This window comes from Oncorhynchus mykiss, chromosome 8, assembly GCF_013265735.2.
Source record: "Oncorhynchus mykiss isolate Arlee chromosome 8, USDA_OmykA_1.1, whole genome shotgun sequence".
Classification (NCBI taxonomy): Eukaryota; Metazoa; Chordata; class Actinopteri; order Salmoniformes; family Salmonidae; genus Oncorhynchus; species Oncorhynchus mykiss.
In genome coordinates, this window is record NC_048572.1 from 75,974,811 (window position 1) to 75,993,291 (window position 18,481).

The window sequence follows — 18,481 nt, forward strand, 5'->3', positions numbered from 1 at the left end:
TATCCACATCGACGGGACAGTAGTGGAGAGGGTAGTAAGTTTTAAGTTCCTCGGTGTACACATCACGGACAAACTGAATTGGTCCACCCACACAGACAGTGGGGTGAAGAAGGCGCAGCAGCGCCTCTTGAACCTCAGGAGGCTGAATAAATTTTGCTTGTCACCAAAAGCACTCAAACTTTTACAGATGCACAATTGAGAGCATCCTGTCGGGCTCCTGTCCTGTCACCGCCTGGTACGGCAACTGCTCCGCCCACAACCGTAAGGCTCTCCAGAGGGTAGTGAGGTCTGCACAACACATCACCGGGGGCAAACTACCTGCCCTCCAGGACACCTACACCACCCGATGTCACAGGAAGGCCATAAAGATCATCAAGGACAACAACCACCCGAGCCACTGCCTGTTCACCCCGCTATCATCCAGAAGGCGAGGTCAGTACAGGTGCATCACAGCAGGAACCAAGAGACTGAAAAACAGCTTCTATCTCAAGGCCATCAGACTGTTAAACAGCCACCACTAACATTGAGTGGCTGATGCCAACATACTGACTCAACTCCAGCCACTTTAATAATGGAAAAATGTATGTAAAAAATGTATCACTAGCTACTTTAAACAATGCCACTTAATATAATGTTTACATACCCTACATTACTCATCTCATATGTATATACTGTACTCGATACCATCTACTGCATCTTGCCTATGCCGTTCTGTACCATCACTCATTCATATATTTTTATGTACATATTCTTCATCCCATTACACTTGTGTGTATAAGGTAGTTGTTGTGAAATTGTTGGGTTAGATTACTCGTTGGTTATTACTGCATTGTCGGAACTAGAAGCACAAGCATTTCGCTACACTCGCATTAACATCTGCTAACCATGTGTATGTGACAAATAAAATTTGATTTGAAATAATCAAAGCTTGATGATGAGTTGGTTATACCTACACGTCACAAGACGCAGGCCTCCAACTGTCCCTAGAATTTCTAAGCAAATAGCTGGAGGCAGTGCTTTCTCCTATAGAGCTCAATTTTTATGGAATGGTCTGCCTACCCATGTGAGAGACGCAGACTCGGTCTCAACCTTTAAGTCTTTATTGAAGACTCATCTCTTCAGTAGGTCCTATGATTGAGTGCAGTCTGGCCCAGGAGTGTGAAGGTGAACGGAAAGGCACTGGAGCAACGAACGCCCTTGCTGTCTCTGCCTGGCAGGTTCCCCTCTCTCAACTGGGATTCTCTGCCTCTAAATATATACAAGAGTCAATGAAACACATTCCCAATAACTACAGTCCCTTGTGAAAGTCATGCACATCCCTTGCACAGTCTTCACATTTTGCTGCCTTAAAATAAAATCTAAATGGGTTACATTTGTTTTTTCCCTACAGATCTACACAACCAACTCCACATTTTCAAGGGGAAAGAAAATTATAGACCAAAAAAAAGATGATGTCTTGATTGCGTATTTCTTCTCACCCCAGAATTAATATTTGGTGGAAGCACCTTTGTCACGCCTACCCCTGCTCCCTCCCTCTGGCGCTCAACCTCACCGGTCTACTAACCACCAGCTCTGGCAACTATGATTATGCACACCTGCTCCCCATCATTATGCACACCTGCTCATCATTATCTCTGCGCTTACTCCCCCTTTATTTAGCCCTCAGTAGACATCTGCCATAGACGTGTGTACAGGTGGCAGGGAAGTCAGGTGCAGAAGAATCGAACTTGGTAAAATGGAGTAGTTTAATAACTTAAACAAGACAAAACAAAACCAATGGAAAATGAAAAATGGATCAATGATGGCTAGAAGACCGGTCACGTCGACTGCCGAGCACCGCCCGAACAAGGAGAGGCATCGACTTCGGCAGAAGTTGTGACAGTACTCCCCCCTGACGCGCGGCCCAGCTGCGCATCGACACCGGCCTCGGGGACGACCCGGAGGACGAGACGCAGGGAGATCCAGATGGAGACGGTGGAATTCTCGCAGCAGGGAAGGATCTAACACGTCCTCCACCGGAACCCAGCATCTCTCCTCCGGACCGTACCCCTCCCAGTCCACGAGGTACTGAAGGCCCCCAGCCCGACGTCTCGAATCCAGGATGGATCGAACGGAGTACGCCGGGCCCCCCTCGATGTCCAGAGGGGGTGGAGGAACCTCACGCACCTCAGCCTCCTGGAGCGGGCCAGCCACCTGATGAGAGACACATGGAACGAGGGGTTAATGCAGTAATTGGGGGGAAGCTGTAACCTATAACATACCTCGTTCACTCTCCTCAGAACTTTAAACGGCCCCACAAACCGCGGACCCAGCTTCCGGCAGGGCAGGCGGAGGGGTAGGTTGATACCCTAATACACATTGAAAGGGAGAAAGGTTAGTGGAGGAGTGGCGGAGCAAGTTTTGGGCCATCTCTGCCCAGGGCATGAATGCCGCCCACTCCCTCGGCCGGTCATGGCAATAAGACCTCAAAAACCTACCCACATCCTGGTTAACTCTCTCCACCTGCCCATTACTCTCGGGTGAAAACCTGAGGTAAGGCTGACGAGACCCCCAGACGTTCCATGAACGCCTTCCAGACCCTTGACGTGAACTGGGGACCCCGATCAGACACTATATCCTCAGGCACCCCATAGTGCCGGAAGACGTGTGTAAACAGGGCCTCCGCAGTTTGTAGGGCCGTAGGGAGACCGGGCAAATGGAGGAGACAACAGGACTTAGAAAAACGATACACAACGACCAGGATCGTGGTGTTACCCTGTGAAGGTGGAAGATCGGTTAGGAAATCCACCGACAGGTGCGACCACGGCCGTTGTGGAACGGGTAAGGGTTATAACTTACCTCTGGGCAGGTGTCTAGGAGCCTTGCACTGGGCGCACACTGAGCAGGAGGAAACATAAACCCTCACTTCCTTAGCTAAAGTGGGCTACCAGTACCTCCCATCAAGACAGCGCACCGTACGACCGATCCCAGGATGACCAGAGGAGGGTGACGTGTGTGCCCAATAGATCAGTTGGTCGCGGACAGCAGACGGAACGTACAGACGCCCAGCTAGACCTGGGTTGGGAGCGGGCTCTGCACGTGACGCTCGCTCAATGTCCGCGTCCAGCTCCCACACTACCGGCGCCACCAAATAAGAGGCTAGGAGTATGGAAGTGTGATCCACGGGCCGCTACTCTGTGTCATACAGCCGGGACAGTGCGTCTGCCTTAATGTTCTGGGAGCCTGGTCTGTAAGAGAGGGTAAACACAAAACGGGTGAAAAACATGGCCCACCTTGCCTGGCGAGGATTTAGTCTCCTCGCCTCCCGGATGTACACCAGATTGCGATGGTCAGTCCAGATGAGAAAATGGTGTTTAGCCCCATCAAGCCAATGTCTCCACGCCTTCAAAGCCTTGACGACAGCCAACAGCTCCAGGTCCCCCACATCAGAGTTTCGCTCCACCGGGCTGAGCTTCTTCAAAAAGAAGGCACAGGGGCGGAGCTTCAGTGGCATACCCGAGCGCTGAGAGAGCACAGGCAAAGAGGGATCCGGATGAGCCAACACAGGAGCCGAGGTAAAGAGCCTTCAGGTGCCTAAAAGCCCTGTTCGCCTCAGCTGACCACTGCAAGCGCACCAGACCCCCTTTAGCAGTGAGGTAATGGGAGCAGCTACCTGACCAAAACCCTGGATAAACCCTAAGAATCGCTGCACCTCCTTCACCGTGGTGGGAGTCGGCCAATTACGCATGGCTGCAATGTGGTCACTCTCCATCTCCACTTCGGACGTGGAAATACGATGCCCTAGGAAGGAGACGGACTGTTGAAAGGTATTTCTCAGCCTTGACGTACAGGCGACCAAGCACTTTGCGCACCATTGACACATTCTCAGCGCGTGTAGCGGAGTATATCAGAATGTCATCGATATACACCACTTCACCCTGCCCGTGCAGGTCTCTGAAAATCTCATCTACAAAGGATTGGAAGAATGATGGAGCATTGTTCAACCCATACGGCATGAAGAGGTACTCATAATGCCCTGAGGTGGTACTAAATGCCGTCTTCCACTCATCTCCCTTCCGGATATGCACCAGGTTGTACGCACTCCTGAGATCCAATTTAGTGAAGTAGCGCTCCCCGTGCAGTGACTCAAACGACGTAGCGGGTAACTGTACCGCACCTTGATTTGATTGAGACCTCGATAATCAATGCACAGGCGCAAACCTCCATCTTTCTTCTTCACAAAAAAAACTTGTGGAGACAGGTGAAGTGGAGGACCGAATGTACCTCTGACGCAGGGATTCGGAGACATGTCTCCATAGCCACCATCTCCGCTTGCGACAGGTGATACACGTGACTCCTGGGAAGTGCAGCGTCTACCAGGAGATTTATCGCACAATCCTGCCTGCTGCCTCAATTCCCAGAGGAACCAACCTGGCACTGACCAGCAGTGTGACCTCTGCGACCACATATGGTGCACGAGCTGGAACCCCCTCCGGTCTCCCTGCGCACCGTCCCTCCCAGCTCCATGTGTATCGGAGAAGGGGTGCGGGAGGATGGAACAACCAGACCCCGATCTGGACGTCCGCGAGTAGCCAGCAGGTTGTCCAGCCTGATGGACATGCCCACCAGCTGGTCGAAGGTGAGGTTGGTGTCTCTACAGGCCAGCTCCCGACGGACGTCCTCGCGTAGACTACAATGGTAATGGTCGATCAGGGCCCTGTCGCTCCATCCAGCGGTGGCAACCAGGGTCCTAAACTCCAGAGCAAACTCCTGGGTGCTCCTCATCTCCTGCCTCATATGGTAGAGGCACTCACCCGCCGCTCTGCCCTCGGGTGGGTGGTCGAATACTGCCCGGAAATGGCGGGTGATCTCCTCAATATGGTCCAACGCCGCATCCTCTTCTCCACACACAGCACTGGCCCACTCCAGGACTTTCCCTGTGAGGCACGAGACGAGGGCGAAACTCTTCTCACGTTCTGATGGAGCTGGGTGGACCGTGGCAAGGTAAAGGCTTAGTTGGAGGAGGAAACTCTGGCAGTTGGCAGCACCTCCGTCGTACCCCTGTGGCATGGATAGATGGATCCCACTGGGTTCAGGCGGGAAAGAGGCGCTCAGGATAGACCCCGATTGTGCTGGTGGAGGCGCTGGAAAAGCTCTGTTTCTCCCAGCGGTCCATATTCTGGACAACGCAGCGATCAGATGGTAAATGTTCTCCGTATGTTCCTGGACGCGCTCATCTACCTCCATGGCCGGGGTACCTTCTCCTGCTGACTTCATATATTTAGTCAGAGATTCTGTCATAGACGTGTGTACAGGTGGCAGGGAAGTTAGGCGCAGGAGAATCGAACTTGGTCAAATGGATTAGTTTAATAACTTAAAAACATAGCTCCAAAACCATGACAATAATCAAAACAAAGTGGGTACGAGGACCCGTCGCGCACCAAAACTAACAACACGATAAATGAACAACAAACAATCTCTGACAAGGACATGAGGGGAAACAGAGTGTTAAATACACAACAGGTAATGAATGGGATTGGAACCAGGTGTGTAGGAAGACAAGACAAAACCAATGAAAAATGGATCAATGATGGCAAGAAGACCAGTGACGTCGACCGCCGAGCACCGCCCGAACAAGGAGAGGCCTCGACTTCGGCAGAAGTCGTGACAACATCAGTCATTAGATAGCATTGTTTTCTCTCACGTTCTGTGCACTTCTCATGTTTGTTCATCTGCATCTAATCATTATTATACTTACCTTCTGCACCTTCTTCCTGACTCCCGGCATATTACGTTACAACCTTTGGCAGCCATTACAGCTATGAATCATGTTGAATAAGATTCTACCAATTTATCCATTGTTTTTGTTAAAATTGGTCAAGCTCTGTAAATTAAGTTGGGAATAACTGATGGACGGCAATATTCAAACCTTGTTTCTGATCAGTCAGGACTGAGACTGTACCACTCAGGAACACTCAACACCTCTTGGAAAGCCATTTTTGTGTGTCTTTGGCATCCATTCTTTTGTAAATGTCCAGATGAAAAATAAAACTTTATCACAGGGTTAGGTTTTCAGAAGAATGTGGCAGGTTTTCCTCTAACTTTTTACCTGGAAATTGGTCCTTTCATATTTCTTTTGATCCTTACAAACTCCCAGTTCCTGTTGGTGACAAGCATACCCATAACGTGATGATAATCTCGCGCTCTCATTGAGGTGCGTGGACTGAGTCTGAGATTAATGTCATAAAATAGACCGATAATTTAATGAGATTAATTTACTGAAGTACAGTAGGCACACACGGAAGTTCCATTCACTGGGTTGAGTTCTATTTGGCTTCCAATGCTCAAACACTTGAGATACTGTATTATACTATCTTCTACATTTGCCAACATTTCAATGTGTTAATAGTGATTCCATGCATTCACTATGTCCCTCACTATGTCACTCCTGTATTCAAATTAAACTCAAGTTTATGAGAATCATTGTCAAAATGTAAAGGCCTATGTGTGGTATAAACCATCATTATATTAAGCAATAAGGCCCGAGGAGGTGTGGTATATGGCCAATATACACCATGGCTAAGGGATGTTCTTATGCCCAACGCAGCGCAGAGTACCTGGATACAGCCCTTAGCTGTGGTATATTGGCCATATACCACAAACCCCTGAGGTAGCTTTTGCTAAACTAGTTACAAATGTAATTAGAACAGTAAAAATACATGTTTTGTCATACCGTGGTATACGGTATCATATAAAACGGCTTTCAGCTAATCAACATTCAGGGCTTGAACCACCCAGTTTATAATAGCAAATAAACCGTTTATTACAAAAAGCTGTAATCATATCATGATGAAACATGACTTCGTACATTATCTAATATGGTTAATGTGCAGTTGTGGGTCTAGTTATGAAACCAATCAAATAGGTATTTTGATTAGTTGGCACAAGCACCAAAATTGGACGCAATAGCCATTGTTGGCACCATCTTTGTGAGAAATCATTAAATATTTACCCCTGCAGGTGTCAGTATGGCCATGCAGTTCAGTGGTCTACGGGCGTAGTGTGGACTGACCCCATCTACTAGCTACATCCAGGAAGAAAGATAACCGTACAACCAGAGTTCGATACAGCCAGCCAAGCCAAGCAATCAATCCAGGCAGCACAAGGAAATTTGTGGAAGCGACGTTTGGAGCAGACTTCAATCTCAATGGAGTAACATCTATATTAAAATAGATAGGATGCTATTTGAAAATGTTCAATAGAAAGAAAAAGGAATTAAATAAAACTTCAGTTTCAAAGAAGAATCTTGTCGGAAACTTTGGGTCACATAACTCATCAGTAAGTAACGTTAACTCGCTAGCTAAACTAGCCTAGCTTTATGAAGACTATTTGCATCTCAGTCCTGGATAGTTTTCTGAGTTTGCGCGTTTGAATAATTTCGTAATTTATATCACTGCTTGTAAAGCCCCGCAAGTTTGTGTTGGTATATACATAATTTAGCTACTTGCTAAATATACTTGAAGTTGCATCAGGCATTGGTAGTGTAGGATAAGAGAACGAATGTCCCTGAGGGGGAAACTGTCTTACGTTACATGTGTATTGCTTGCTAATGCCAACTTTAAGGGATTTATGTTTTGCAATACCGCCAGGTGTGGGCGTGGCTTCCAGTCTGATACACCTGTCACCTGGCAATGATAAGTCAACTTGTCAGTGTTTGGGAATTTTCCAGTGTTGGTCATCCTCATTGAATCATCTTTCTCTTTCTGTGTTTTTTCCATATGCTTTTGCATTGTGACTCATGGCCTTTCAAATTGTTTTAGAGGCGCAGGTTTCTCAACAACAGTTGTCTTCATCATCAGCATCATCATCCTCTAGTCGTAACATCTGTGTCATCACTCATCACCACCATTCTTATTATTCCCCATCTCTTTCCTCTCCTTTCTCTCTTTCTACCTACCCGGCTCTCACTCTCCCATTCCCCACCCTACCTCTCCCTTGTCCTCTGGTGTGTCTCAACACCAGCTATCTGTCCTCCAGGAACAACCCACTAGAGATGGTGGCTTGGATGTCCCCCCCCCTTTCCCTGCATCCCTCCAGGACCCCCAGGCTCCTCCCTGCCCCACTACCACCTGTCTGCTGCACCCCAGGCTGGCCACCGCCACCAGCCCTCCCCCTGTCCTTGGAGCCTGCCTTAGACGGCCCACAGCCCTGAGTCGACATGCCAGTGCGGCTGGCTTCCCCCTACAGGCGGCTGGAGCCTGGGCCTTCAGTAAGACACAGGGGAAAGGAGCGAGCCTTGCCTCCAGCCCCACCACAGAGGCCTCGGAGGTGGGCATCGAAGTGGAGGACATCCCCTCTTTGCTCCGGGATGTGGCTTGCTTCGCTGAGGCTGTAGAGAAACTGAAAGAAATGGTGCTGGGGGAAGGTGAGAGAGGCATTATAATGGCCAGGAGTTTTTGACCAGTAAAAATTCTTATTTTTAGCCTATAACTAGAGTTCAGAGTTTTCTTAGTAACGTCATATGGAAAAGAAAAAACCCTGGCCCTTAGTTATGTTGTAACATTGTGTGTGTCCCAGCCAGGGTGTGTGTGTGTGTGTGTGTGTATGCCTTGCGAAACTGAGGAAGGAAGAGGGAGTATGTCACACAAGGTACGCAGCACTATAGTATTTGTCTGGTGTGTAAACACAGCTCACAGGCTTTCCTATAACCCAGAACCCTTACATTACGAGGACTAGGGGTCGATTTGGAATTTAGCAAGCCGGGTCGTTCCACCTATTCGGTGCCTTTTCAGATGTGTAACTTGGTGATTTTTTTTCGATTTCACCTAATTCTAAAATTCTGTCATAAAGACCACATGTTCAACTTAATAACAATAAAAATCCCATCTCAAAAAAGTATTATAGTAAGTGCCTATTAAGTTCCAAATAAAGTAATAGGGTTCACGATTTCATCTTAAATCAGCCATAAATCTCCATGCGACAGGGAAAATAGAAGCTTGTTGTGTACAACAGGGAGGGGCAATTGAATGCAAGCTTAAAACATTTCTAGCCTGTCTATCTATGGGTAACATGGTTGACCTGTTATGCTCGACCCACTCAGTTTTCCACCACAAAACACCAGAAAATTACCCCAAATAGTAAAACCAGCTCATCTGCTTTTATACTACACTTTGACTATTAGATGTTCAATGTTTATTTTTGAAAACATTATTTAAAAAGGAATAGTTTCACCAAATTAAAATGAGAGTTCAGTTCACGTAACAGGGTTGACCTTAAAATGAGGGACGTTTTCACATGAATCACATGAAATAAATAATAATGTTCAGAAATGCCTTTGTCAAAGCAACAAAATAACTAGGGCTTTACAATGATGGTAAAAACATGGAGACATTTTGTGGTTAAAAGTGGTATAAATATTCCTGGAAGTCACAGAGGGTCACAGAGGGACAAAATGCTGAATTCTGGCACTTTAGCAGGTCTTTATTCCAGTGGAGGCTGGTGAGAAGAGGACTGCTCATAGTAATGGCTGGAATAGAGTGTAATGGCCGGTATGGAGTGAATGGAATGGTATCAAACAGATGAAAACCATGTCTTTGATATCATTCCATTCACTCTATTCCGGCCATTATTATGAGCCGTCCTCCCCTCAGCAGCCACCCTCCACTGCTTTAATCATATAAAAATTGTATTTATTATTTTCTCCATGTGGTCTATATTAAAGGGCACTTCATTGAATATAACAGGCTTTTCACATTCAATATTGGTGCACAATTTCTACTTCAAAATATCAAAGGGATGCAAAAGGCACTCATTTCTTGGAACAAACCCGCTAAGCCATGTCAGGGTGACTTCACTTCCTGTCCAGGCAGCTATTTTCATCGCAACTTCCTGTTCTCAGTCTCCAAGTAGGGCGAGGAGATAAGGGAGAAAGAGAGAGAACGAAGGGAGGAGAGAGAGAGACTTTTCTTAGTGGGTACGTGCGTTATTACAATATGATAACAGAGGTAGGAGTGTTAAAATCAACCACAGAACAAGAGCCAACTGATGGTACACTCATAAAGAGTTAGGCCCCTAAATAATTAGGGGTCTAAACAAAAGTACACAGTAAATTTTTCTTACACATTGACGTTTCAGCCCCAAACTGCATTTTGACTACATTTTAAAGTTGGTTCACGTGCTGTCCGTGTCCACCACCACTTCCTACATCAAGAGTGGTAGTGTGACAGACAACAGCCCTACAGTTCCTGGTTTTCACACTTTAGTCGTCTAAGGCCCAACTGAAAAACAACACACACAAAAGGAGAAGTATAACAGTAGCTGTGTTTCAATGACGGCTACTGGTGCTGGTTCTCTTTTTTCCCAGTAAACAGTGCTTCATTACATGGCCTCTTGCTTGACTCATTATATGTGTGTTTATACTGCCTGTTTATGTACTATTATGAACTGGGTGGTTCGAGCCCTGAATGCTGATTGGCTGACAGCCGTGGTATATCAGACCGTATACCACGGGTATGACAAATATTTATTTTTACTGCTCTAATTAAATTGGTAACCAGTTTATAATAGCAATACCGCACCTCGGGAGGATGACCACATGGAGAAATGAATAAATCAGATTTTTTATATGAATAAAGCAGTGGCCAATATACCCCTGCTAAGGGCTGTTTCCAGGCACCCCCTGTGATGCGTCGTACCTAAGAACAGCCCTTAGCCGGGGTATACTGGCCATATACCACACCCCATAGTGCCTTATTGCTTAAATAACCTACATTTTCTATAACATATTGTTCCTTTGTGTGTGTGTGTGTGTGTGTGTGTGTGTGTGTGTGTGTGTGTCAGTGTTGGGGTGAATTCAAATTTGCCTCAACCTACAGGAAGCAAAATATTAATTGAATTAAGTAGAATTTAAGTCAAACCAATTCAACTAAGAAGTGAATCATGAAAGTTTCATTCATTTGACAAATCTTTTATCGTAAGGATATGCCATTTATTAATGTAACGAATACACATATTCCCGAGTGGCGCAGCGGTCTAAGGCACTGCATCTCAGACACCCTGGTTCGAATCCAGGCTGTATCACAACCGGCTGTGATTGGAAGTCCCATAGGGTAGTGCACAATTGGCCCAGCATTGTCCGGGTTTGGCTGGTGTAGGCCGTCATTTTAAATAAGAATTTGTTCTTAATTGACTTGCCTAGTTAAATTTAAAAAATCAATTTATATATTAGTTTGATTATAATTTTCTTTGTCATGAGATGTTAGATTGTTCCCTTCCATACTGCCGTGTTTGATCTAATGCATTCTGGGAAATGTTTGTTCTGATATTTAACAAAAAATTGAATTCAGTCCAAATTCTGCGGTGTGTACGTGCGTGAGCATATAATCCAAGGTTATTATAGTACATTTTTAAAGTTGGGTTTTAAAGTTGAACCTTATCACTCGCATGGTTGCCTCACTGCGCTGCTGTTACAATTATGAATGTCACCTCAAATTAGGAATTTTTCATTCTTATTTCTTTATGTTTAGTTTCAGTTTTAGTTCTAGACAAATAAATAACATAGCTGTCTGTCTCTGTCTCAGACAGGCAGATAGATAACCTCTCAGACAGGCAGCTGGACCGTCGTGACCTGGCCCAGGAGTGTTTGGGAGAGGTGTTGCGTGTGTTGAGGCAGGTGATCGGTGCCTACCCCCTCCTCAACACTGTAGAGACCCTCACTGCTGCTGGAACACTCATCTCCAAGGTCAAAGGTCAGAGCTCTACTGTTAGAACTGGACACCTGTTGGAATGTGTGTGGATCAAGGTGTGGGTGGTGTGTGTACTGAGAGTTTACTGAGATCAAATGTGTGTATTTGATTTGATGTGTCCAGGGTTTAGTTACAAGGACAGCAGTGACATGGGTAAGCAGGACTTTGAGAAAGCCATTGAGACCATGGCTGTGGCTTTCAGTAGCAGGTAAGTGTGTGTGTGTGTGTGTGTGTGTGTGTTTCGCTTTACTATCCCTAGGATCTACATTGATAAGGTTTTTCCCATTCTCCCCCTCTCTCCCTATTTTACACCCCTTTCCTTCTCTCCCCCTCAGTGTGTCAGAACTTCTGATGGGAGAAGTGGACAGCAGCACCCTCCTGTCTCTACCGCTAACAGAGAGGAGCAGGGTGAGTGTGTGTGTGTGTGTGTAAAAAACAAACAATGTTTTCTTTGATCGTAAAGGATGGCTCAGTCTAAGCATTTGTGTGACCTCGGAGATGGTGTGTGTGTGTGTGCAGTCTATGGAGAACCTGTATGGCTTAGACTCAGCCCAGGCCAAAGACTGTCAAGGGAGGAGTGACCAGCAGGACTGCTGCAGTAAGTACAAAATGACATGTTGTCCTCGATGTCTAAGCATTTTGTTTCCCTTTTCAATCATGTCATACATTCTCGTGTGTGTGTGTGTGTGTGTGTGTGTGTCAGTGCTGAGTGGAGAGCAGGTTGACCTCCTACTGCAGTGCAGTGAGGGAGGAGTGGACTCCGCTCTCTCCTATGCCAAGGCTGTGTCCAGATATCTGAAGGACGTTATCAGCTATGTGGAGAAAAGGACTGCTCTGGGTGGGTTGATCACTTTGACTCATCCAATTATTCTGTCTCTTTTACTCTTCTATCTGTGTCCATCAGAAGTTGTTCTCAGCCTCTTAGGGCTTCAACTACATTACATACACCTGTCCAGTATCTAGGGGCAGAAATGGAACTGGGCCAAACCTTTTGTTGTCTATTTCAATTTCTGCTTTTTTAGTTTTCTGCTAACAAGGCAGTGTGTGTGTGTAAGTAGTGTGTGAGTTTCTGTGTCTGTGTTTTCCAGAGATGGAGTTTGCCAAGGGTCTGCAGAGGCTGTGTCAGTCCTGTAAGCAGAGCATTGCACAGGTAATGGGAGAACACACACAAATAAGCACACACACACGGACATACGTGCACATAAACACACACAAATCTCTCCTCTCCCTCTCCCTCTCTCTCTCTCTCTCTCTTTCAGCCCCAGATGCCATTCTTCTCCATCTACTCTCTGGCTCTGGAGCAGGACTTAGAGCAGAGTGTGGGTGTGCAGCAAACCACTGGCTCCATACACACTGTTCTACAGGTAGATACAGTATCTCACACACACACACCAGGAGGTTGGTGGCACCTTAATTGGGGAGGACGGTTGTGTTAATGACCGGAGCAAAATCAATGGAATGGTATCCAATACATTAAAACACATTGTTTCCAGGTGTTTGATGCCTTTCCATTTGTTCTGTTCCAGACAGTATTATGTCCTCCCTCAGCAGCCCGTGACACACACACACACACACACACACACACACACACACACACACACACACACACACACACACACACACACACACACACACACACACCTACAAGGATTATTACAAGTGAAATAATGTCTCTATCTCAACCCCTCTCTGGCCCAGCCTCTGATGCAGTGTAAACAGGAGCATGAGAGGAGACGCAGAGAGCTCGGAGAGCAGTGGCAGAGGGCCCAGAGGAAACTGGTAAAGTCACTGCTATGTCTTGTCCATGTTGCTTTGACATGTTAATGCTGCGTACGTGTTATCATGTCTCACTCTTATGTCATGTATGAGAAAGACATTGATATTCCATATTTCAGTGAGAGTAGATGGTTTACCAATCGCTCTGTCAAAAGTCAAAAGCCTCGGTGTCACTCTAGACTGCTCCCTCTATTTCGAACCCCACATAAAAACCATCACCAGGATGGCATCACCTCTGCAATATCTCCAGGCTCCGCCCCTCGCTATCACACTCCAGCAAGGAAACTCTCATCCATGCCCTGGTCACTTCCCGTTTGGACTATTGCAACACTCTCCTCACTGGTATCCCCACCAAACTCACCAACAGACTTCAACTGGTCCAGAACTCTGCTGCCAGAATCCTCACCAGCACCAGATCAACTGAACACCACACCAATCCTCATCAATCTACACTGGCTCCCTGTGCAATCCTTTATTAACTTAAAGACAGGCCTCACCTACAAAGCCCTCCACAACCTGGCACCCAACTACCTCTCTAACCTTCTCTCAGTCTATGCCTCTTCACGCTCCCTCCGCTCCTCCTCTACTGGTCTCCTTGTCACCCCTTCATTCCACCATTCCACCATGGGTGCCCGGGCCTTCAGCTGCTGGAATGAGACCCCCCCCACACATACAACATGCAGATACAATCATCTCATTCAAAAACCTCCTTAAAACACACCTCTTCAAGGATGCCTATAACCTATAGCCTGTGTTCTATGATTCTCTGTCCTACGCTCCATTCTGTGAATTCTCACTATACCTATGTACCCCTATGTGTCCCCCCAACACACACCCTTACCCTACACCCTTACCCTAAACTCTTACCCTAAACCCTTACCTTAAACCAGGTCCCTATCCTATTTCCAACCCTACCCCCTAAACCCTTACATAAACCAGGTTCGTATCCTATTTCCAACCCTACCCCCTAAACCCTTACCTAAACCAGGTTCGTATTCTCTACCCAACCCTACCCCCTAAACCCTTACATAAACCAGGTTCGTATCCTATTTCCAACCCTACCCCCTAAACCCTTACCTAAACCAGGTTCGTATTCTCTACCCAACCCTACCCCCTAAATCCTTACCCTTACCTAAACCAGGTTCGTATTCTCTATCCAACCCTACCCCCTAAACCCTTACCTAAACCAGGTTTGTATCCTCTACCCAACTCCCTAAACCAGGTTCATATTCTCTACCTAACCCTAGCCCCTAAACCCTTACCTAAACCAGGTTTGTATCCTCTACCCAACCCTACCCCCTAAACCCTTACCTAAACCAGGTTCATATCCTCTACCCAACACTACCCCCTAAACCAGGTTCATATCCTCTACCCAACCCAACACCCTAAACCCTTACCTAAACCAGGTTCATATCCTCTACCCAACCCTACCCCATAAACCAGGTTCATATCCTCTACCCAACCCTACCCCCTAAACCCTTACCTAAACCAGGTTCATTTCCTCTACCCAACCCTACCCCCTAAACCCTTACCTAAACCAGGTTCATATCCTCTACCCAACCCTACCCCCTAAACCAGGTTCATATCCTCTACCCAACCCTACCCCCTAAACCCTTACCTAAACCAGGTTCATATCCTCTACCCAACCCTACCCCCTAAACCCTTACCTAAACCAGGTTCATATCCTCTACCCAACCCTACCCCCTAAACCCTTACCTAAACCAGGTTCATATCCTCTACCCAACCCTACCCCCTAAACCCTTACCTAAACCAGGTTCATATCCTCTACCCAACCCTACCCCCTAAACCCTTATCTAAACCAGGTTCATATCCTCTACCCAACCCCTGTAGTACTGTGTGTGTGTGTGTGTGTGTGTGTGTGTGTGTGTGTGTGTGTCTGTTCCTAGACTGATGCTGAGAGTGGCATGCGTAAAACTCGAGGCTCATACATGATTCGCTGTGAGGAGTATGACAAGGCCAGGGGTCGGGCAGAGGAGGAGCTACAAGGGGGAGCAGGCGGGCTTAAAGCTCTGGACCGGAAGAAGCGATTGGAGGAGGAGGCCAGGACCAAGGTCAGCTGACTAGTCTGACCTTTTCATAGACCTTTTCATAGATCCTGAAGTGCCAACTCTGCCAACTCAGTTATGCCAGGCGAGCAAAATGAATCGCACCTAATGGCTGGTCCATGTGTGTCTCTACAGGCTGAAGAGGCAGAGGCTGTGTATCGTGCATGTATATCCGAGGCGGAGGCGCGGCACCAGGAGAGAGAGCAGACTAAGGGCAGCACTCTCAGACAGATCCATGATGTCATCAGACACACAGACCACACCCTTAGATCTGTAAGTCAACTCACGCCTCTGTCAGGGAAGTAAAACCCTCAACTTGTTTGCAGGTGGATTGCACTGACCAATCAAACGTCCTAATCATGACTACATCCACCTTTAGGTTTGATTATGTTCATGAAGTCTGTTCACGAGAGATCTTGGGAGAGACGAAATGTGTTCATGGAAATTGTAGTTTGTCTCCATCGAATTGCTTATTCCTGGGTGTTGTAGTTCTTTACAACATGTCTCCCTCCCCAGTGCACGGTGTCGTACTATCAGCTGCTGCACATGCAGACAGCAGTGCTGCCAGTCCACTACCAGACTCTGTGTGAGAGCACCAAGCTCTACGAGCCGGGACAACAGTACGCCGCTCACGCAAGACATCTACACAAGAGCCCAGAGGACGCCAGACATCTCTACACGAGCACAGAGGATGCCAGACATCTGTCAAACCCAGAGCCTGCAGCTCACTACCACTTCGAGCCCTACTCATCAAACCAGTTGGTCCCCACTTGAAATTGTTTACGTTTGACCTTTCAGTAATTCATATTGTTGTCGAGATCAGAAAATTCCAGGTGCAGAGAAACGTTTTGTAAGTGGCGTTACCCTTCAAAGGGTCAGAACAGGCCAGTTAGTTGGCTACCAACTACTAGGATTTACAGGAGGAAGCAATGTAATTTTCTCCTTCCCTCATCAGTCTGTCTGGACACACCCGCCACAACAGCTCTAATACGGATGTACCAATCAGCACGGAGACCACACCTCCCACGGATTCACCAATCAGCACGGAGACCACACCTCCCACGGATTCACCAATCAGCACGGAGACCATGCCTACCACAGACGAGGATGGTGGTGCTGAGGATGGAGTCACACAGAGATGTGGTGAGTCCTGATTGACTCGTGGTCGAATGGTCTAAGAAGAAGAGTAGCACACTTTTCTAACCACAGATGTGATTTATAGGAACCATGATCCAAGATTAGAACTTTTCATTATGGTGCTTCATTTGAAAGCTCATTGGTGGTATGTGTCCTTATTGAAGGGCAAGGTCACCAATCACACAAGTCCTGGCCGTCAACGATGAAGGACTCGGACTGTCTTGGAGGAGTCTATGGTCTGGAGTCCTCCAGCATTGGTATCTCCTGATGTAGAAACTAGAATGTCAACTTCCAGCACAGCTACCATAGAGCCTCAGCAATTTCTAGATGACAGAAAAGGGTCCAGCGATGTATCATTCAGAATATTCAACGATATATAATAGTTTATTGCATGTGTGTTTCAGGGCACGTACCTAAAGCCAGTGAAGAAGAACATGATGGAAACGTCACCTCGTTTGAACAGGGTAACAAACACTCCTCCTCAAGTCTCCATTTGTCTGAACTCTGTCTAAATCCAGATCCACACAGCGGGAGAACTGCATGAATAGTTCAGGTTAGGATACGACCCTCTCTTTCTCATTCTGAACTCTCTCTTCTCTCTTGTATGTCTTTTCTCTTGCTGTGTGTTCAGGGACAGAGCCAGAGATCGCCGTTCCCACTGGTCCCTTCCGGAATGTGGGAATGTCCAAGGCAGCAAAGACCCACAGACTCCGCAAGCTCCGCACACCTGCCAAATGCAGAGAGTGTAACAGCTATGTGTACTTCCAGGGTGCAGAGTGTGAGGAGGTGAGACACACACACACACACACCCTAGGAGGTACAGTAGACTGTGTAATGTCTACTCTGTTTACTGACTGTAAAGTTACTACACTGCTCAAAAAAATAAAGGGAACACTAAAATAACACATCCTAGATCTGAATGAATGAAATATTCTTATTAAATACTTTTTTCTTTACATAGTTGAATGTGCTGACAACAAAATCACACAAAAAGTATCAATGGAAATGAAATGTATCAACCCATGGAGGTCTGGATTTGGAGTCACACTCAAAATTAAAGTGGAAAACCACACTACAGGCTGATCCAACTTTGATGTAATGTCCTTAAAACAAGTCAAAATGAGGCTCAGTAGTGTGTGTGGCCTCCACGTGCCTGTATGACCTCCCTACAACACCTGGGCATGCTCCTTATGAGGTGGTGGATGGTCTCCTGAGGGATCTCCTCCCAGACCTGGACTAAAACATCCGGCAACTCCTGGGCAGTCTGTGGATGGAGCGAGACATGATGTCCCAGATGTGCTCAATTGGATTCAGGTCTGGGGAATGGGCGGGCCAGTCCATAGCATCAATGCCTTCCTCTTGCAGGAACTGCTAACACACTCCAGCCACATGAGGTCTAGCATTGTCTTGCATTAGGAGGAACCCAGGTAAACCGCACCAGCATATGGTCTCACAAGGGGTCTGAGGATCTCATCTCGGTACCTAATGGCAGTCAGGCTACCTCTGGCGAGCACATGGAGGGCTGTGCGGCCCCCCAAAGAAATGCCACCCTACACCATGACTGACCCACCGCCAAACCGGTCATGCTGGAGGATGTTGCAGGCAGCAGAACGCTCTCCACGGCGTCTCCAGACTCTGTCACATCTGTCACATGTGCTCAGTGTGAACCTGCTTTCATCTGTGAAGAGCACAGGGCGCCAGTGGCAAATTTGCCAATCTTGGTGTTCTCTGGCAAATGCCAAACGTCCTGCACGGTGTTGGGCTGTAAGCACAACCCCC

General features: G+C 47.0%; 1 protein-coding gene across 4 annotated transcripts in view; it reads left to right on the plus strand.

Annotated features, from left to right (window-relative positions):
- The window catches only part of LOC110530640 (rho GTPase-activating protein 45), a 38,047-nt gene that overhangs the window by 15,803 nt on the left and 3,763 nt on the right, over nt 1-18,481 (plus strand). The window contains exons 1-17 of one of the 4 annotated variants that reach the window (XM_036986272.1): nt 6,838-7,317; nt 8,002-8,404; nt 11,559-11,726; nt 11,847-11,931; nt 12,059-12,131; nt 12,243-12,321; nt 12,427-12,561; nt 12,812-12,873; nt 12,983-13,087; nt 13,422-13,502; nt 15,407-15,571; nt 15,701-15,838; nt 16,082-16,323; nt 16,521-16,708; nt 16,867-16,938; nt 17,107-17,166; nt 17,334-17,488. In XM_036986272.1, coding sequence (XP_036842167.1) covers nt 7,231-7,317; nt 8,002-8,404; nt 11,559-11,726; nt 11,847-11,931; nt 12,059-12,131; nt 12,243-12,321; nt 12,427-12,561; nt 12,812-12,873; nt 12,983-13,087; nt 13,422-13,502; nt 15,407-15,571; nt 15,701-15,838; nt 16,082-16,323; nt 16,521-16,708; nt 16,867-16,938; nt 17,107-17,166; nt 17,334-17,488 — 2,298 coding nt within the window. In that variant the 5' untranslated portion in view covers nt 6,838-7,230. Of the gene's footprint in view, nt 1-6,837; nt 7,318-8,001; nt 8,405-11,558; nt 11,727-11,846; nt 11,932-12,058; nt 12,132-12,242; nt 12,322-12,426; nt 12,562-12,811; nt 12,874-12,982; nt 13,088-13,421; nt 13,503-15,406; nt 15,572-15,700; nt 15,839-16,081; nt 16,324-16,520; nt 16,709-16,866; nt 16,960-17,106; nt 17,167-17,333; nt 17,489-18,481 lie in introns of those variants that run through there. The other 3 variants (XM_036986271.1, XM_036986274.1, XM_036986273.1) reach the window with 3 other exon arrangements.